This window comes from Poromitra crassiceps, assembly GCF_964638095.1.
Source record: "Poromitra crassiceps genome assembly, chromosome: 23".
Classification (NCBI taxonomy): Eukaryota; Metazoa; Chordata; class Actinopteri; order Beryciformes; family Melamphaidae; genus Poromitra; species Poromitra crassiceps.
Window position 1 is genome coordinate 22,537,017 of NC_139639.1, and position 22,741 is coordinate 22,559,757.

Below are 22,741 nucleotides of genomic sequence, written 5' to 3' on the forward strand. Positions count from 1 at the left end.
ATTGAGGATACCGTAATGGAAATTAACTGATAACAATGTCCTGTTTGTCCACCAGCACATTCACTTTCTCCATTTCTCCATTTGTTGTTGCTATGGGAAACAGCCAGCGCCTTCATCATCATGATTGGTCGGCTGGAAAAAGAGGTTTACGTCACCTGCCGTTTTTTGACAAGTTGAACATTTCTCAACTTTTGAAACTGCTCCACTCTGAGGAGCGTTTTTGGGAACGTTTTGGGAACGTCTGCCCTTTGTGCGCCTTGTGGCCACTTCCCCTTGCTTTGAGTGAGAAAAAGGGCGCTGGCTGTGGGGGAAAATGCTAATGTGAACGCAGCTGAGAGTGGAAACACCAGCAATATGTTGAAACATGTTGTATCCTTTTAAAAGAAGGGACATTGTAATTTAATTTAACATGTTCAAAATATTAGGCAGACATTCTGCACTGTGATCAGACTCAAGATATAATAAAACAGCAGCGTTGATTACTAGGGCTGGGCAATATAATCGATACGGCAATATATCGCGATATTTTATCTCCCGATACTGTATCGATACTTGGACGGCAAGTATCGCGATATTAAATTATTATTATTATTTTTTTTATTTTTTTGCAGGCCATGCCATGCCTCTGTATCTGGTGATTCCCACCCCTAATCGATACTGTATCGATATTTCCCATATCGATGCGTTCAGTAACACTCAACACTCAGTAGTTTTGACTAAATTTGTCCACTAACTTATCAGTATAAAGTGATGTACATATTATTACACTACCTGGGTGGTACACAGTGTGTTGTATCTTTAGCTCTATTATTTAATTTTGAGTAAATTCTGTAGAATATCGCAATATATCGCAATATGTATCGCATCGCAATATATCGTGATACAATCGTATCGTGACCCAAGTATCGTGATACGTAACGTATCGTGAGATCCTTGCCAATACCCAGCCCTAGCGTTGATGCTGAAAACCTGCAAAGGCCTACCTTTCCCACACAGAAATTGATCAGGAATCGATAAAGAATCGGACCGATAAGCAGCTGGTGAATCGATAATGACATTGGTATACAATCTTATCAATTTCCATCCAGTCATTTCCCCTGGAAATATAGAGATTTTAAAAAGGTTCAGAAAAGTTCTCCTTTGAAAAATACAAGAAGGAATATATATTTTTGTCCTTCAGGTGAACCTTAGATGCATCTGTCAAAGTGATATTGGCCATGTGTCTGACGGCAGGTCTGTCATAATCTGATCATGGACCTTCTCATTTTATACCTGATTAGTAGGGGTGTCACGATACACTCAGTTCACGATACGATACGTATCACGATACTGGGTTCACGATAACGATACGATACGATTTTAACAATATTTTTTTAAACTTGAATAATGACAATATATGACTGGAAAAGTAGTATTTTATTTGAAATGCACAAATACAAAACATGCTGTTGTGGGAAATTGTTATTACAATAACAACTAGAAAAAACATGAGATTGGAGATAAGGCTTATCTTGAAATAGAATTAGTTACACCGTCACTTAGATTTACTTTGAACTAAAAGGTTTCTCAGCAGTATAAATTCTCATTATGCATCTTCAGTTTTTCTTCAAACTCAAACAACAAGACTTTTCTTAATCTATTTTTTATGCATCTTCAGTTTTTCCTGTCAAGTAAACAGTTTTGCCAGAAACTCAATTGAATGGTTTCTCTCCTGTATAACTTCTCATGTGTCTCTTCAGAGACTTGTTCAACTGAACTACTTTCCACACATTGAACTTCAACAAACAAAGACGTTTCTTAGTCTATTTTTTGAAAAAAAAAAAAAAAAAAAAAATTTTTTTTTTTTTTTTTTTTTTTGCGATATGAGATTTCATCTCAACGATACATATCGTGACGTTTTACTATCGCGAAATTTCGTGGGACGATATATTGTGACACCCCTACTGATTAGAGATTCAGCTCTAATTTGACTTGTACTGATTGCAGATCAGTCACACGTTTACATTTTCCATCATCAGATTAAACGTTGGTTGACATTGATATTGATCATCCGTCATTAATTGACCACAAATTCTCTTCCACTGAGGCCTAATGGTGGAGTCTAAGAAAAGAGAAACAACAGTTTCTAGGACCATATTCACAGAGCTCAACATGAAATGTAAATCATAATGCAATTTGCAAACCTACATCTGTATTTCTACTTAGTTCGATGCTAAGCAAGCAGACTTTATGCTACGCAGCAGTACTCCATTAGGCTTTTTCACTTCCCACCCAATTCACCCATTTTGTGTCTAAAATGCAGGAAGTAACACAGGTGCAACTAAGCAAAACAGTAACGAGGGCCCCGGCACTGGATCACCAAATGGATTGGAAGTTGGAAACCCCCATTCATGTTCTGCTTGCACTTGTGTTACTTCCTGCCTTTTAGACACAAAATGGGCGAATTGGGTGGGAAGTGAAAAAGGCTAATTGTAATTTTGAATAGACCAAATCACCGTGACTAACAACAACAGTCACTTCCGGGTAGATAGCTGGCAATTTATTTGAACTGCGGAGATATGGGCTAACTTGTTTATTCTTTATTTCTGTTGTCAATTTCAGCTGTGTATAGCCTACTTTTTAGTGTCTTTGATCAACCAAATCGACCCAACAGTGATATCTCAACGCCGGTCACACTAGGTGATTGCCTTAGGTAAACTCAAGCATTTTCTTTCATCTGTGGCCCATCAGGTAAATTAGGTCTCCAACTAACATTAGTGAAAGTGTTATTAATGAGATATGAAAGCAGCCAACATGCATTTTAAATGTAACCATTTCCTCTTTATCTCACTTGTTCCTCGCCTCTAGTCCACCATAAATTGTATGTAGGAACGCAAGAGTTTTCTACCCGGAAGTGATTTTATATAAACCTTATGATTGTGTCTGTCTCTGTAGTTCCCATTTTTAAGATTTCTGTATGCAGGCTTTGGTCTGAATGCAATGTGTCATGCAAAGAGTTTGGTTTTCACCACTATGTTGCCAAAACATATTGTTTACCATGTAAAATGCAAATCGGATCAGATCAAATCCAAGCCCACTGATATCCATTGCATATGGAAGATGTCGATGACAGAAATTGGAAGGATTGTTAGTATTTCAGGAGGAACACAGAAGAAATGGAGGAGTTTGTGTTCTGCCTTCTGAGGTATATACAGAGGCAAGGCGATACGAGGAGGAGGATGACCGCAGCTCCTTTACTGTCACAGAGACGGTGCTAAATCTGTCAGTGTGTATCCCGTAGACCCGGTCCCTTTTAGAGGACTCAGCTGGGATTCCTCCAGCAAGCTAGAGGGGGCAGCCCAGCCCTCCTTTCCTCGGACGGTATTTTTAGATTAAGACTGGCCTGGGGGACCCCACCTCAGCATACACAGGGCTCCAAACTCGTTTTTTTCCAGGTAGCACTAGTGCTACCTACTGTTTCATTAGGTAGCACAAAAATAAATTAGGTAGCACCATATTTTTTTACCGTGTGACAATTAACACATAAACTTTTCATCAGGCCTCCTGGGGGCCTTTCCCTTGGAGAACCACACCTTAACATCCTGCCTGGCATCATAGTCCTCCAGTGCTGGACCCTCAACACTAATACGTAGAGATGCTCCGATCAGCTTTTTTGAGGCCGATCACCGATCACCGATCACTGGAAGCAGTATCTGCCGATCCCGATATGGCCGATCACCGATCACCGCGTCAAATCCATCAATTCAAGCCTTCTATTTATTGTGTCGCATTATTCATATATTTAATTATTCTTAACAACATCGACATTGTATATTAAGTATTAAAATTAGGAGATGAGAAAGTATCATGAGTTGGCAACCGTTTTATTATTATTTATTACAGAGTAGACTGTATACTGTAACTTTCCTGTGGAAAAATAAATAGTCTTATAAAACAAAAAATATAATACTATGTACACAACATGTGCACCAACACAGCTTGGAACATGTCTGTGAAAGCTGCAGCGATAGCCTCCGCGGTGTGTGACCCAGAAAACTCTTGTGAGTGAAGTACAACTTTGTTCAGGTCGAACTTTTCATCAATAAACTGCGCAGTTAGGCTCAGCATGGACATAGGACAGACACTCGAACTCCAAATGTCAGTCGTGAAGCTGATTGACGTGGTGTTGTCTTTCATAAGGCTCTCGATGTGCTTGTAAACAATTTGGTATAATTCCGGCAGGCAAACGTCAGTTAAATATTTACGTCCTGGCAGCGTGTAACGTGGATCCAAGCAGGATATGAGGCGTTTGAACCCGAGGTCTTCCACAACAGACAGCGGCTGCTGATCAAGACATATGAATTCCATTAGCTTTGCATTTATTTCTTTTCGTTTCTTGCTGTCGTTGCTGACTGTTATTTCCATCAGTCTTTGTGTTGCTGACTTCGCCTCTGGTGAAATAAAGTCGTGGCGGTGGTTTCAATTGTTTTCAGAGTGAAAAAAGTCCGCTGCTCAGCAAGCTCCTGTAGTTAGTTGAGCTGCAGCGCTCCGCTAGGCCGCAGGGTGTTTGGTGAAGCCGCGGTCTTGCCTGGTGAGAGGCCGCGGGGTACAGGGCAGGCTTCACTCTGTTGCGCCTCTTCCCTCCGTGCGCAGCGCAGCGCATGCCTGAGTTTGACTAACTACAAAGTGATATCCATTCTCCTGGCGGATTGTCACATTCGCCCATGCGGTATCTCCTTTGAGCACACAATGCAAACGGCAACAAGTTGTAAAATTGCCAGACAGGCGACGCCATGTTAGCTGCTCTGCTGTTTGTTCTCGCCCAAGCTGCTTTCGCTATAGAGAGAGTGCAACTTCCAAACACTTTTTCGCCACTACCCGGTGTGTGTATTGTGAGTGAGTGACGTAACCGCTGTCTTGCAGCACAGAAGCACGCGCAGGCAGACGGGGAGCAGAGGGGACAGAAAGATGCGATCTGAAGCAGGCGATTGGTTGGGGGGGAAAAAAATATTATCCTCTCTCATTCTCCCAAGTCGCACGAGTGCGACCTGATTGCAAATTAACTCGCACATTTTGAAATTAGGTGGCACATGCGACCTAATAGGTCGCACTTTGGAGCCCTGAGCATACATGCAAGGAGGTGAGACAGGCAGTGCTAATGGCTGCGCAAGCACAGTTGACACCTCAAAGTGAGGGAGGGGATGCAGGCTAGGTGGGTATCTGATGTGCAGTGTAGAGATGCACGATCCTCTCTTTCAGTTCCGATTCCGATACCTGAATTTGGATATCTGCCTGCCGATACCGGTAATGATTCCGACGCCAGAGCTCTTGGCAATTCTCCCAGGAGCTGCACCTTTGCATAGTAGCTGGCTCCTACTGTGACAAGTGACATCATTTAGTATTTTGTTAGGTAATCAATTATCTCATAGCATTACGGTAGTTACCTCCTGGTGGTTCATAACATTCCACAATATTAAACTCAACAATTAATAAAGGTCATTAAATATCTCTAAAGCAATTGATCCACTCAAAATTATTAAAATAACTTTTCAACAAACCGACAAACACCCCAGCCACCACGGACCCCCCCCCCCCCCAATAAAAGGTTTGGTGATATTTTAGTAGGGGTGACCCCAAATAGTTAACTATTTGTTCGAAGGAGCCTGATTTGACTGCCAATCTCACAGTCAAATAGTCTCAAAATGTGGTTATGAAACAAAGATCATTCCATTCCGGCTATAGAGACACTGCATGAAATAGGCCACGCCTATCACGGGGGAAAAGCTCCGTTCATTTCCACACACCAGTGTAATTTTCCTTGAATTAAACATAGCTAAAAGCTGTTGTGTGGTGGGGCTGCGCAGACAACAAATGTAAAAAATCGCCAGTTAAAGTTTTTTTGTACTCCTGAGCAAAACAAGGAAGCCATTGAGAATTGGCGAGAAGAAAAATGTGGATCTAGCTGTCAAGGAAGTAAGTTGGAGTGTTCATCTTCCGTATATACAATCTTTTTGTGCAACACACAACCATGCACGCAACATAGGAGAGCGCCAGGATTGGAGGGGGGGTTTCTGTTTTCCCCCGTCTTGGGCGTGGCTTCTGAATGATGACGCGTTACGCAGTGTCTCTATATGGGAGTGCTGAATGTTACAATTATCGACTGATATGAATCGTAATATAGAATTTCGCCATATTATCCAGCCCTCGAGCATAGCTTTAATTTGCATTCACCTGTTCACTCCGTTTCTAGCACACAACCTCCACAGTACCAGTCCTTTTTTTGAGAGTGAGGACAGACACATTCGGCGTAGCTGAGCCTTTACGGTTACAAAACCGCAGTTTTCAAGTACCGCAGTTAGGTTAATCAATAATCACTGCATCCCTAATCTACTTAAGGGAAATCAATAAGGGATAATGACTTTTACCTGATTTCACCTCATCAGTGTACTTCATTAAAGGGCCCTTAATTTTAAGTTTCTTTGAATATTTGGAAAAGCGCTATACAAATATATGCATTATTATTATTAAAATGATCATATTAATATTGTGTAAATTCAGTCTATGACAGATACATAGAGCACACTGCACACAGATACTATAACGCATACCTTGATTATCGTATGGTATTAATGACAAGGTTTTTCAGGTTTGTAGGAATTCCTTTGTGACTCACCTGTGTTGAACAACGTTCCAGTCCTCACCTTAACTGTACATGTTGGCCTTAGCTGGGTGGGACAACTAACTCCAATCTAGTCATGCATTGCGTCTTATCTCCAAGAACTGGGTGTGAAGGAAGGCTGAATATGGCCTTTGTGAACAGCAGGGTTCCTCCTCCTACCCAGGTCTGGAACAACCAGAGCATTTATTTTGGATACATTCTGACTTCTGAGCCTTCTATTGATCCAGAACCTGCAGTTATTCCGAGTTGTAGCTTGTAGGCTAGTCTTGCCACCGGCTGTCTTTTCACCAAGCTGCTGATCGTTCACTATGCACTGGCCTGCCAAACATGTGTTCATATTTTCAGCACTTTGACCACCTATGCAGATAGACATTTCACAGTTGAGCATAGAACCAGCTGGTTTAGCTGCCATTCTTTCTGTCATGTTTAACATTGAACAGTTCCCCTGTGCTTGCTGTGCAGCAGGCATTCCTCCGTTTTTGCCAAAGAGGCTAGCCTACATTCTGTCTGAAGGCTGACTGAAATATAGCATTTCTTTCTTGCAACAATTGCCCTAGGACCTTGTAACTAGTGTGGAGCTCAGATATTGCTACATGTAATAGCAAATAAATGTATTATTACTCCTACTGAAACAATCATTGGTGAATTGGTTCATTGTAGGGATGCACAATGATATCGGCACGTCATCGGTATCAGCCGAGGAAAGGCTTTAAAATGAAATATCTGCATCGGCCCGATATGACATTTCTGCCGCCGATAGGACAGGTTAATATCATCCAAGCCTGTTTAAGTTGGATGAATCTTGCAGTTTTGTTTGAAAGAAAATGTTACATAAATAAATAAAAAATATGGCATGATTTAGGCCATGTCCACACGGAGACGGAAGCAATCTTTTTTTTGTTTCGTTTAAGAAAAGTTTTCCATAAACACGGAATCGTTTCAAGAAATGTGTGTATCCACATGAAACCACTGAAGCCGCTGTAGTATATATGCCAGGCCGGTAAGTGGCGCTGTAACGCTGCCACGTGTGGTCGTCAAACCTCTCACTTCACTATTCACGTTGTATTTGCGAGGGATATATATAGAGCATCCCGAGTATGTTGTCCGTTACACTCAGAGTTTACATTTAATTTCATTCCATTTTGTCCAATATTAAAATATTCCAGAATTGCATGTTGTATTAAAAATAAATATTATTTCTATCTAACACGTTTAGCCTGATTTTGTTTGTGTTATTGTAAAAACTTAGCCGCCGCTAAGCCTTCTGGGAAATATCCGATGAGGGGAGGGGTGGATGAGAAGAGTCAGCTGTGGAGCCCTGAGGATGTTGTACACGCTGTTCTCCGTGTCCACTTGTTGCTGACGGTGGTAATAGAGGAGCATTATATTTTGCTGCAAGAGCCTTAACAGGCTCAGTAGCTGCTTTAGCAGAACGCTAGTGCACTGTAAGCCTAAATTGTTGCTGGCGGAGAGAGGTGGGGCTATGGCGTCATCAGTTCAGGAAAGATGCGTATGGGTTGTAAACACGGAAATGCAAGGGTGGCGTCTTCAGATTTATTCACTCTGGGACCCGGTTTCAAAAATTTGCGTATACTCCCAGAACGTATACTCCCAGAATGCTGGTTCCGTCTGGACGAAACGTCTATACGAGAAAAAACTTTAGCGGATACACCTAAACTCGTCTCCGTGTGGACATGGCCTTAAGTTGAAGTATTTTTCTTATTTTGCCCAGTGAATGTGTACATTTTGAAAAGCATTGTATTTACATCTGCATCTGCCAGTGGGCCATCATGATAAGAGTAGGCATAATGTGTTAAACTGTTAATTACACTACAGGGTATAAGAGTAGGCATAATGTGTTAAACTGTTAATTACACTACAGGGTATAAGAGTAGGCATAATGTGTTAAACTGTTAATTACACTACAGGGTATAAGAGTAGGCATAATGTGTTAAACTGTTAATTACACTACAGGGTATAAGAGTAGGCATAATGTGTTAAACTGTTAATTACACTACAGGGTATAAGAGGAGGCATAATGTGTTAAACTGTTAATTACACTACAGGGTATAAGAGTAGGCATAATGTGTTAAACTGTTAATTACACTACAGGGTATAAGAGTAGGCATAATGTGTTAAACTGTTAATTACACTACAGGGTATAAGAGGAGGCATAATGTGTTAAACTGTTAATTACACTACAGGGTATAAGAGTAGGCATAATGTGTTAAACTGTTAATTACACTACAGGGTATAAGAGTAGGCATAATGTGTTAAACTGTTAATTACACTACAGGGTATAAGAGGAGGCATAATGTGTTAAACTGTTAATTACACTACAGGGTATAAGAGGAGGCATAATGTGTTAAACTGTTAATTACACTACAGGGTATAAGAGTAGGCATAATGTGTTAAACTGTTAATTACACTACAGGGTATAAGAGTAGGCATAATGTGTTAAACTGTTAATTACACTACAGGGTATAAGAGTAGGCATAATGTGTTAAACTGTTAATTACACTACAGGGTATAAGAGTAGGCATAATGTGTTAAACTGTTAATTACACTACAGGGTATAAGAGGAGGCATAATGTGTTAAACTGTTAATTACACTACAGGGTATAAGAGGAGGCATAATGTGTTAAACTGTTAATTACACTACAGGGTATAAGAGTAGGCATAATGTGTTAAACTGTTAATTACACTACAGGGTATAAGAGGAGGCATAATGTGTTAAACTGTTAATTACACTACAGGGTATAAGAGTAGGCATAATGTGTTAAACTGTTAATTACACTACAGGGTATAAGAGTAGGCATAATGTGTTAAACTGTTAATTACACTACAGGGTATAAGAGTAGGCATAATGTGTTAAACTGTTAATTACACTACAGGGTATAAGAGGAGGCATAATGTGTTAAACTGTTAATTACACTACAGGGTATAAGAGGAGGCATAATGTGTTAAACTGTTAATTACACTACAGGGTATAAGAGTAGGCATAATGTGTTAAACTGTTAATTACACTACAGGGTATAAGAGGAGGCATAATGTGTTAAACTGTTAATTACACTACAGGGTATAAGAGTAGGCATAATGTGTTAAACTGTTAATTACACTACAGGGTATAAGAGTAGGCATAATGTGTTAAACTGTTAATTACACTACAGGGTATAAGAGTAGGCATAATGTGTTAAACTGTTAATTACACTACAGGGTATAAGAGTAGGCATAATGTGTTAAACTGTTAATTACACTACAGGGTATAAGAGGAGGCATAATGTGTTAAACTGTTAATTACACTACAGGGTATAAGAGGAGGCATAATGTGTTAAACTGTTAATTACACTACAGGGTATAAGAGGAGGCATAATGTGTTAAACTGTTAATTACACTACAGGGTATAAGAGTAGGCATAATGTGTTAAACTGTTAATTACACTACAGGGTATAAGAGTAGGCATAATGTGTTAAACTGTTAATTACACTACAGGGTATAAGAGTAGGCATAATGTGTTAAACTGTTAATTACACTACAGGGTATAAGAGTAGGCATAATGTGTTAAACTGTTAATTACACTACAGGGTATAAGAGGAGGCATAATGTGTTAAACTGTTAATTACACTACAGGGTATAAGAGTAGGCATAATGTGTTAAACTGTTAATTACACTACAGGGTATAAGAGTAGGCATAATGTGTTAAACTGTTAATTACACTACAGGGTATAAGAGTAGGCATAATGTGTTAAACTGTTAATTACACTACAGGGTATAAGAGTAGGCATAATGTGTTAAACTGTTAATTACACTACAGGGTATAAGAGGAGGCATAATGTGTTAAACTGTTAATTACACTACAGGGTATAAGAGGAGGCATAATGTGTTAAACTGTTAATTACACTACAGGGTATAAGAGTAGGCATAATGTGTTAAACTGTTAATTACACTACAGGGTATAAGAGTAGGCATAATGTGTTAAACTGTTAATTACACTACAGGGTATAAGAGTAGGCATAATGTGTTAAACTGTTAATTACACTACAGGGTATAAGAGTAGGCATAATGTGTTAAACTGTTAATTACACTACAGGGTATAAGAGTAGGCATAATGTGTTAAACTGTTAATTACACTACAGGGTATAAGAGGAGGCATAATGTGTTAAACTGTTAATTACACTACAGGGTATAAGAGGAGGCATAATGTGTTAAACTGTTAATTACACTACAGGGTATAAGAGTAGGCATAATGTGTTAAACTGTTAATTACACTACAGGGTATAAGAGTAGGCATAATGTGTTAAACTGTTAATTACACTACAGGGTATAAGAGTAGGCATAATGTGTTAAACTGTTAATTACACTACAGGGTATAAGAGGAGGCATAATGTGTTAAACTGTTAATTACACTACAGGGTATAAGAGTAGGCATAATGTGTTAAACTGTTAATTACACTACAGGGTATAAGAGTAGGCATAATGTGTTAAACTGTTAATTACACTACAGGGTATAAGAGTAGGCATAATGTGTTAAACTGTTAATTACACTACAGGGTATAAGAGTAGGTATAATGTGTTAAACTGTTAATTACACTACAGGGTATAAGAGGAGGCATAATGTGTTAAACTGTTAATTACACTACAGGGTGGGAAAAATATGCACATATATCTGCATCTGCAATCTGCCAAAAGGAAAATATCGGCATATTGGATAATATCGGTAAAAGAAAAATCTATATTGTGCATCCCTTTGGCAGTTTGATACAGCAATGGCAGCAAAATTCAACAGCCACTCCCAACTATGTGACTGTTTTGCATGTGAAAGGACCGACTGGTTAGTGGTTAGTTAGCTCACTACAAAATTGACCAGTATTTGGTGGCTGGTGCTAATTTAAGAACCTTGGACAGGAGTCTAAATGTTGCTCCTCACCCAGGCACTGTAGGGGTGGACCATTCTTAACCTCAGCAAATTAGCTGTCTTATCAACACTGTTGTCACGTTAGGTGTCTCATGCATAGCTCTTTTGTAGACCTGATTTGAAGCAAACCCTGTCACAAGATGGAGGCAAGCTAATAGTCTCCAATGTTGACCTGGGCAGGCTTCTGATTCCCAATATATGAGCATCCATGAAATTAGCTGTCTGAAAAAACCTTAATTGATTCAGTTGGTTTGGTCCCCATAGCTGCTGGAGTCATGTTGTGATTTTGGAGAACATCTCATCTCAACTTAGCATCTGTAGTACAGGCTAATCACATTTGTGCGGCAGGGCTGCACAGTTGATTCAATATTTAGCCTAAATCAATTAATAAAAATAAAAAAATCAATATTGACAATTGCGATCTAGGGTGGCTTCCTTATCCTAAACACGATTGTTTCACTGTGCAGATTCAGAATCTATGGTCCACAAATGAAGTTGCATGTTGTAGAAAATCTTTGATAGTCTAACCAAGCAAATCATAGGCGATAGCATCTGCTTTTTTCACCTCTAGGTATTCTTTTGGATGCCGTGTAGCTGAAAAAGATGTCTGCATGTACAGTATCAGAATTCATAATTCATATTCTATCAACTCATCTTTTTTGAAGTTTCATTTTGAACCAGGCACCAAGAGGCCTCAGGCCTATCTCTCCTCCATAACTTAGAATAATGAATTTCCTATGCTGTTCTAGTGTAGACGACAGACGTGCAACTTGTTTATCCACCATTGTTCGATATTGTGAAGTCAATCCCGTGGAACTTTGTTTCCACTGTAATTTCATGCAGCAGCGGTTAATTTTATTTGATGTTTGTTCCACATCCATCCCTGTATTTGTCCCACTTTCTGTTCGGCTGCAGGTTGCCAACACATTTTTCACGAGATTGTTTATTGTAGCACAAATCTCGATTGTCGACTCTGGAGGACTGCTCTCATTGTGTTATATTTTATAGATACATTTGGCTTTAGGCCTATACACACCCCCCTACTGAATGAATGCCGCATACTGTAAAACATACCGTAATAACATAATACAGTTGTGTTTGTCGTTGTGCACCAGGTCCCTTCACAGATGTAGTCACCACCAACCTCAAACTGAAGAATCCCTCTGACAGAAGAGTATGTTTCAAAGTGAAGACGACGGCGCCGCGCAGGTACTGCGTACGGCCAAACAGCGGCGTCATCGATCCCGGAGCCACTGTCACCATCTCTGGTGAGTGAGCTTCTTCACACTGAAACCAGAGGATGAGTTATTTATTTGGTGTGTAACAAAAAGATGATCAGGCTAGGAGATAGAGGTTGGAATGGTCTGGTCTTTACACAGACATGGCAGTAAATGCATGTAACCCATTACTCTGGAAGCAAATGAATTAAGGTGCCTATTGATGGAGGGTCATTTACCTGCCTCTAGGCTCCCGCTGTAATCTGATCTACATGATGGAGTTAAGAGTAAACGACTGGGAAACTGCATGGAAATGGTTTATGTTGGCTCTTCATGAGTGCTTATTTAGGAGCGTTGTCTTGTCCAAAGTGTAGAGAACTGGTTGAGGCTGTTTTGAGTTTACTTGATTCAAATAGTTTCATTGTCCAATTTGAAGTATGTTGAAAATGCTGCATGCCATACTATTTTCCTGCTTTGATTTGAGTGAGTATATAAACAAAATTCCCTTTGGAAATTGGCAGAGTGAAAGAAAATGACTACGACATAACAGTAGTAACACATCAGGCTTTGGGGCCTCAGTATGTGTTGAATGTAGCAAGTTGAAATTGAGGTTTTTCCAAAACACTTAATATTTTTGGACAGGCTCGTGTGTACAGTACTGGGACTCATTATGTTTCATGTCTGCTTACCCTGTGTTGTTTTCTTCTGCAGAGATGCCTTTGCTGAAATATGTTGTGACATTTTGTTTTCCTTTGACTTCACAGTAATGCTGCAGCCCTTTGACTATGACCCCAATGAGAAAAGTAAACACAAATTCATGGTGCAGACCATTTTTGCCCCGCCAAATGTTTCTGACATGGATTCATTGGTGAGTAATATGTTGACCTACTGTAACTGTATATGACTTTTCCCAAAGGTTTTGCTGCAAAACATACACACGCGGTATCGCCTGTTTGCCGGTTGTTTCCTGGCTCAGAATGGGCCTTGGGCGGGGTGACTACGCACGACAGTAAGCATGGTTGGACCATCATGCTTACTGTCGTGTGTACATTCAACTTTTGGGTTAGTGTATAGTCAGGGTTATCCTGAACACAAATATATTATCCGTCATTGTGAGAAATTATGGAGCAATGTTTTTTTCACAGCACCCCGAGTTTTAGAAAGGAAGCCATTTGAAGGTACAAATGTGGGACTTTAATTTTGAAATTCTCTAAAACAGGGCTGTCAAACTCATTTCAGTTCACGGGCCACATGCGACCCAAAATTGGTCTCAAGTGGGCCAGACAAAGAAAATCAATGCATAATAACTTATAAATGACAACACCTTTAAATGTTCATGTTTATTTTGGTGTGAAGAATTACAGGTACATTTTACAAACACGTTTTCACATAGGGTTATCTCAGCTATCATAGGCCTATCAAACAAAATGATCAATTCTACTGTCTGTAACTGTGCATTACAATTGAGGTAAAGTGCACAACTCCTTGTATGAACAACAGACCGGGTGCCTGGATAATAGATAACAATGAAATTGTAACTGTGCATTACAATTGACGGCAACTGTGCAGTTCTCTACATTCAAGGGTAATGAGAATAGTTTACATTTAGTGATGAAAACATGAATAGGTTACCGTAAATTCCGCACTATAAGCCGCACCGGAGTATAAGCCGCACCTGCAAAGTTGACTGTTTTTTACATATATAAGCCGCACCGGACTATAAGCCGCGGGTGTTTTAATGGTAATTTTTTTTTTTTTTTTTTTTTTATTGTGTTTTAATGTTTAATTACCATATGTAAGGGTTCATGCACAGAGGGGATTGTCGGGAAAGAGATGGCTGTTTGAGGAAGCTCCCATTTATTAACATTTCAACAAAACAACATAACACAACACCACCTGTGTTGTGTTATGTTATGTTATGTTATGTTGTTAAAAGAGGGCAAGAGAGGAAATTAAAACAGAAGTGGATTTATAGTTAGAAAGAGTGCTAAAAAAGAGAGATTTTTTTTTTTTTTTTTTTGAAAAAATCCATAGATAAGCCGCACCGTTATATAAGCCGCAGGGGCCAAAAAAGCCCAAAAAACGGGAAAAAAGCCGCGGCTTATAGTCCGGAATTTACGGTACTTAGTATTTAACTTTCCCCTGAAACCTGCAATTGCATCAAATTGGATTGAAGGACTTCACTTTTGCAAAGTCATCCCGTGGGCCGGACTGGACCCTCCGGCGTGTTTGTCACCCCTGCTCTAAAATGATGCAGTAAAAATGCTTGATTTTGAGTCAGGGTTGTCCTGAACTCAAATATATCAGGCCTTTGGAGGGGACGCCAAAAATTCCTCTATGCAGGGAAAAACCCTGCCTATTTGCAAACAAATAGGTAAATTCCCTCTTATTAGCTGTTCATTTCACAATAGTTGATTGTTGTCGAGTAATGTTAGTAAACCCTCACACATTCAAGATTATGGATGCACTGAAGGTGTGCACTTCACTAAAGGGTTCGCTTCTATGCACATGGTTCCACTTTGGAATACAATGGACTGATGCTGCATCTTGCTTAAGAAACGCGTTTCTTTTATATTCATTTACCGTACTGTAGTTGGAGTGGTTCTCCCCGGCATTAGCCCTGTTGCTCAGCTCACCCCAGTCTCACGATGCCAGACAATTAGATCTCCGCCTACCAATCGTCCGGGGATTTCTAAATGCAAGACAGTTGCTGGAACGGCCGCCAACCAACCTACGCCTCTTTGGTCACCTTAACCAGAAATGACACTCTCACCCCGTTATCCTCCATAGTGAAACAAACTGGAGATACAGTGAATCACTTTGTAACACGGAGATAACTTTTTAAAACATTGAAAATGGATGTCCCGAGTCCCGACCAACGTTCAGTTTTATCCGTTTACAAGCGCACGACTTCTGCATGTCACCGCCGCTTCTGCACGAAGGGCCACCCTAAAGACTCTGGATTAGTTTTCTGATTGTAAAGCAGATTTTTTTTTTTCAACTCTTAATTCTTTACACCCAGTTTTAACAATGAAAGCTGGGAGATTGTTCTTAGTCTCTAGTTGAGCGAAGCAGATAAGAGATACACTGCTAATACTAAAGTGTTTGGGATGCATTCTCCTCTTGTCCCCTCGGGTTGCCATTGTATATAAAGAATTTGTTCTTAATGACTTGCCATGGTTAAATAACATTGTCCACCAGAGGGCAGCAAATGCTCAGTCACTCAATAAACATGATGCCCTGTAGCTCTGTTCCTGAACTGGCTCGTCTTGAATGAGAACCAGGAAGTGCAGTAGAACAAAGGTGACTTCCTAGATTCCAGATTACTTATCATCAAGTCACACCACTACAGGACAAATGTTCCATTGTATTACTCAACCGTACTGCAGGTCTGTCTTGGACAACCCTACAGCAATGCTGTGCCCTATAGATACTCCCCAGGACTCCCTTGAAAAATAGATTCTTAATCTCAATGGGACTTTCCTGGTTAAATAAAATAAATAAAAATATGGAAAGCTACACCACTATAACTATAGAAGATGATTTGGACAATATCCATGTCTTTAAATGTATATAAAAATACAAGAAGTGTGTATGTTTGGGAGAAAGTCTGGAATTTTACCACCACTATTATTTCTTCCAATAATAGTGGAATAACTCAGACTGTGCTCTAAAGAGTAAATTCATCATCCTTAAATTGTATAAAATAGAGTGAAAAATGTGTCTGAAAATGTTTGTGCATGCAAATGTGCAGGAAATCTCAGATTATCCTCATTTGAGAAAGAAAAGTTCTAATTTGACCTAAACTTTCCAGATTCAAGGTTGTGTTGCATGTGAATAGTATGAAGTCATTTAAAGTGTACACACATGAACATGTGCGTGCGTGTGTGTGTGTGTGGATAGAATCCAGCTGCTAGCAGTTTGGGTTGATGAATAACATGCCCATTTTTCATCTCCACCAGTGGAAAGATGCAAAACCCGATGATCTCATGGATTCCAAGCTGAGATGTGTCTTCGAGCTGCCTTCTGAAAACGATAAAGTGGTAAGAGCCGCCACTGCATGTTAAAAACAAGAGGGAGTAGTCTGCATGAAGAGCTAATTTCCACAGTGCCATATAATCATAACCTGAAGTGCGTCATTCAATACTTCTAAAATATACAGGTTTCACTCTGGAAAAGTGTTAGCATTTTGTTCGTCAATGACTCACCAAAATGTACCTTGCTTCTCCCTCTCCCCCTGAATGATATCCCCTGCCTCTGGACTCATTCTAATTGCTCTCCAATTAGAAATGTAATCTTATTCTACTGTTGCACTCGTAAGGCGCTCTGAAAAAAGATGCTCGCTAAACACCCTAAAATGTAATTCAAGTGAAATTTTGTGCTGTCAGTCATTTTGTAAGCGTCACTTCTTAAAATTATTTATAACATTGGAATAGTAATGTGCACCATTCATAACATTGGAATAGTAATGTGCACCATTCATAACATTGGAATAGTAATGTGCACCATTCATAACATTGGAATAGTAATGTGCACCATTCATAACATTGGAATAGTAATGTGCACCATTCATAACATTGGAATAGTAATGTGCACCATTCATAACATTGGAATAGTAATGTGCACCATTCATAACATTGGAATAGTAATGTGCACCATTCATAACATTGGAATAGTAATGTGCACCATTCATAACATTGGAATAGTAATGTGCACCATTTGTAACATTGGAATAGTAATGTGCACCATTCATAACATTGGAATAGTAATGTGCACCATTCATAACATTGGAATAGTAATGTGCACCATTCATAACATTGGAATAGTAATGTGCAGCATTCATAACATTGGAATAGTAATGTGCACCATTCATAACATTGGAATAGTAATGTGCACCATTCATAACATTGGAATAGTAATGTGCACCATTCGTAACATTGGAATAGTAATGTGCACCATTCATAACATTGGAATAATGTGCACCATTCATAACATTGGAATAGTAATGTGCAGCATTTGTAACATTGGAATAGTAATGTGCACCATTCATAACATTGGAATAGTAATGTGCACCATTCATAACATTGGAATAGTAATGTGCACCATTCATAACATTGGAATAGTAATGTGCAGCATTCATAACATTGGAATAGTAATGTGCACCATTCATAACATTGGAATAGTAATGTGCACCATTCATAACATTGGAATAGTAATGTGCACCATTCATAACATTGGAATAGTAATGTGCACCATTCATAACATTGGAATAGTAATGTGCAGCATTTGTAACATTGGAATAGTAATGTGCAGCATTCATAACATTGGAATAGTAATGTGCACCATTCATAACATTGGAATAATAATGTGCACCATTCATAACATTGGAATAATGTGCACCATTCATAACATTGGAATAGTAATGTGCAGCATTTGTAACATTGGAATAGTAATGTGCACCATTCATAACATTGGAATAGTAATGTGCACCATTCATAACATTGGAATAGTAATGTGCACCATTCATAACATTGGAATAGTAATGTGCACCATTCATAACATTGGAATAGTAATGTGCACCATTCATAACATTGGAATAATAATGTGCAGCATTCATAACATTGGAATAGTAATGTGCACCATTCGTAACATTGGAATAGTAATGTGCACCATTCATAACATTGGAATAGTAATGTGCACCATTCGTAACATTGGAATAGTAATGTGCACCATTCATAACATTGGAATAATGTGCACCATTCATAACATTGGAATAGTAATGTGCAGCATTTGTAACATTGGAATAGTAATGTGCACCATTCATAACATTGGAATAGTAATGTGCACCATTCATAACATTGGAATAGTAATGTGCACCATTCATAACATTGGAATAGTAATGTGCAGCATTCATAACATTGGAATAGTAATGTGCACCATTCATAACATTGGAATAGTAATGTGCACCATTCATAACATTGGAATAGTAATGTGCACCATTCATAACATTGGAATAGTAATGTGCACCATTCATAACATTGGAATAGTAATGTGCAGCATTTGTAACATTGGAATAGTAATGTGCAGCATTCATAACATTGGAATAGTAATGTGCACCATTCATAACATTGGAATAATAATGTGCACCATTCATAACATTGGAATAATGTGCACCATTCATAACATTGGAATAGTAATGTGCAGCATTTGTAACATTGGAATAGTAATGTGCACCATTCATAACATTGGAATAGTAATGTGCACCATTCATAACATTGGAATAGTAATGTGCACCATTCATAACATTGGAATAGTAATGTGCACCATTCATAACATTGGAATAGTAATGTGCACCATTCATAACATTGGAATAATAATGTGCACCATTTGTAACATTGGAATAGTAATGTGCACCATTTGTAACATTGGAATAGTAATGTGCACCATTTGTAACATTGGAATAATAATGTGCACCATTTGTAACATTGGAATAGTAATGTGCACCATTCGTAACATTGGAATAGTAATGTGCACCATTTGTAACATTGGAATAGTAATGTGCACCATTCATAACATTGGAATAATAATGTGCACCATTCATAACATTGGAATAGTAATGTGCACCATTCATAACATTGGAATAGTAATGTGCACCATTCATAACATTGGAATAGTAATGTGCACCATTCATAACATTGGAATAGTAATGTGCACCATTCATAACATTGGAATAGTAATGTGCACCATTCATAACATTGGAATAGTAATGTGCACCATTCATAACATTGGAATAGTAATGTGCACCATTCATAACATTGGAATAGTAATGTGCACCATTTGTAACATTGGAATAGTAATGTGCACCATTCATAACATTGGAATAGTAATGTGCACCATTTGTAACATTGGAATAGTAATGTAGTAATGTGCACCATTTGTAACATTGGAATAGTAATGTGCACCATTCATAACATTGGAATAATAATGTGCACCATTCATAACATTGGAATAGTAATGTGCACCATTCATAACATTGGAATAGTAATGTGCACCATTCATAACATTGGAATAGTAATGTGCACCATTCATAACATTGGAATAGTAATGTGCACCATTCATAACATTGGAATAGTAATGTGCACCATTCATAACATTGGAATAGTAATGTGCACCATTTGTAACATTGGAATAGTAATGTGCACCATTTGTAACATTGGAATAGTAATGTGCACCATTCATAACATTGGAATAGTAATGTGCACCATTCATAACATTGGAATAGTAATGTGCACCATTCATAACATTGGAATAGTAATGTGCACCATTTGTAACATTGGAATAGTAATGTGCACCATTTGTAACATTGGAATAGTAATGTGCACCATTTGTAACATTGGAATAGTAATGTGCAGCATTTGTAACATTGGAATAGTAATGTGCAGCATTTGTAACATTGGAATAGTAATGTGCACCATTCATAACATTGGAATAGTAATGTGCACCATTCATAACATTGGAATAGTAATGTGCACCATTCGTAACATTGGAATAGTAATGTGCAGCATTTGTAACATTGGAATAGTAATGTGCACCATTTGTAACATTGGAATAGTAATGTGCACCATTTGTAACATTGGAATAGTAATGTGCAGCATTTGTAACATTGGAATAGTAATGTGCACCATTCGTAACATTGGAATAGTAATGTGCACCATTCATAACATTGGAATAATGTGCACCATTCATAACATTGGAATAGTAATGTGCAGCATTTGTAACATTGGAATAGTAATGTGCACCATTCATGACATTGGAATAATAATGTGCACCATTCGTAACATTGAAATAGTAATGTGCACCATTCGTAACATTGGAATAGTAATGTGCACCATTTGTAACATTGGAATAGTAATGTGCACCATTTGTAACATTGGAATAGTAATGTGCACCATTTGTAACATTGGAATAGTAATGTGCACCATTCGTAACATTGAAATAGTAATGTGCACCATTCGTAACATTGGAATAGTAATGTGCACCATTTGTAACATTGGAATAGTAATGTGCACCATTTGTAACATTGGAATAGTAATGTGCACCATTTGTAACATTGGAATAGTAATGTGCACCATTCGTAACATTGGAATAGTAATGTGCACCATTTGTAACATTGGAATAGTAATGTGCAGCATTCGTAACATTGGAATAGTAATGTGCACCATTTGTAACATTGGAATAGTAATGTGCACCATTCGTAACATTGGAATAGTAATGTGCACCATTTGTAACATTGGAATAGTAATGTGCACCATTTGTAACATTGGAATAGTAATGTGCACCATTCGTAACATTGGAATAGTAATGTGCACCATTTGTAACATTGGAATAGTAATGTGCACCATTCGTAACATTGGAATAGTAATGTGCACCATTTGTAACATTGGAATAGTAATGTGCACCATTTGTAACATTGGAATAGTAATGTGCACCATTTGTAACATTGGAATAGTAATGTGCACCATTTGTAACATTGGAATAGTAATGTGCACCATTTGTAACATTGGAATAGTAATGTGCACCATTCGTAACATTGGAATAGTAATGTGCACCATTTGTAACATTGGAATAGTAATGTGCAGCATTCGTAACATTGGAATAGTAATGTGCACCATTTGTAACATTGGAATAGTAATGTGCACCATTCGTAACATTGGAATAGTAATGTGCACCATTTGTAACATTGGAATAGTAATGTGCAGCATTTGTAACATTGGAATAGTAATGTGCAGCATTTGTAACATTGGAATAGTAATGTGCACCATTCGTAACATTGGAATAGTAATGTGCACCATTTGTAACATTGGAATAGTAATGTGCACCATTCATAACATTGGAATAATGTGCACCATTCATAACATTGGAATAGTAATGTGCACCATTCATAACATTGGAATAGTAATGTGCACCATTTGTAACATTGGAATAGTAATGTGCACCATTTGTAACATTGGAATAGTAATGTGCAGCATTTGTAACATTGGAATAGTAATGTGCAGCATTTGTAACATTGGAATAGTAATGTGCACCATTTGTAACATTGGAATAGTAATGTGCACCATTCATAACATTGGAATAGTAATGTGCACCATTTGTAACATTGGAATAGTAATGTGCAGCATTTGTAACATTGGAATAGTAATGTGCAGCATTTGTAACATTGGAATAGTAATGTGCAGCATTTGTAACATTGGAATAGTAATGTGCACCATTCATAACTCATACATTTTTTAAGCAATATTATTTGAATATTTGTATTTTGTTTGACATCACGCCTAACAATACCATTCAGTTAAACTGGATTTAACGAGATTTTGCATACAGTACATGAGCCATATCGTGATATACATCTATAACGAGGAAAAATCATTGTGGTTATCATCATATTGATTTCAACCATATCGCCCAGCCCTAGGAAAGACAGTGATGTTGATAGCCAACAGTAATTCATGCTTAGAAAGTCTAGCGTAACAAAATGAAACCAGCGCAAATGGCAGTCCAGACTGATGCTCATATTCAGCTAGTGTTCCAGAGAAAGTAACGTCTCCAGCAGTCAGTCACTCTGTGCGTTCTGCTCAGGTGGATAACTCAGGGCGGAAACTGGGTAGATCCCTCTCAAGTCATGGTGGAGGGGCAGACTTAGCCACTCCAGTGCAGGCAGGAAGGCAGCCCTCCTTCTTCTGTGAATGTTGGCCCCACCGGCCACCCAGGCCCACCCCCTGGCTTGGCCTGCCCCTATCCCAGAGAGTGTGTACAGCAGGAGCAGCCTGCAGGGATCCAGCACAGCTCCCAGCTCTAAGGTTAACTCATTGAGTGCCAATGACGACTATCGTCGTCAATTCAAATAGTAACGTAGAGTGCCAATGACGACTAAAGTCGTCAATTGCGTTTTTT

The 22,741-nt window shown here is 38.6% G+C and overlaps 1 protein-coding gene across 1 annotated transcript in view; it reads left to right on the plus strand.

Annotated features, from left to right (window-relative positions):
- vapal (VAMP (vesicle-associated membrane protein)-associated protein A, like) overlaps positions 1-22,741 on the plus strand; it is a 28,047-nt gene that overhangs the window by 2,057 nt on the left and 3,249 nt on the right. The window contains exons 2-4 of the mRNA XM_083658820.1: positions 12,689-12,841; positions 13,555-13,658; positions 16,753-16,833. Of these exons, the coding sequence (XP_083514946.1) occupies positions 12,689-12,841; positions 13,555-13,658; positions 16,753-16,833 (338 nt within the window). The remainder of the gene's footprint in view (positions 1-12,688; positions 12,842-13,554; positions 13,659-16,752; positions 16,834-22,741) is intronic.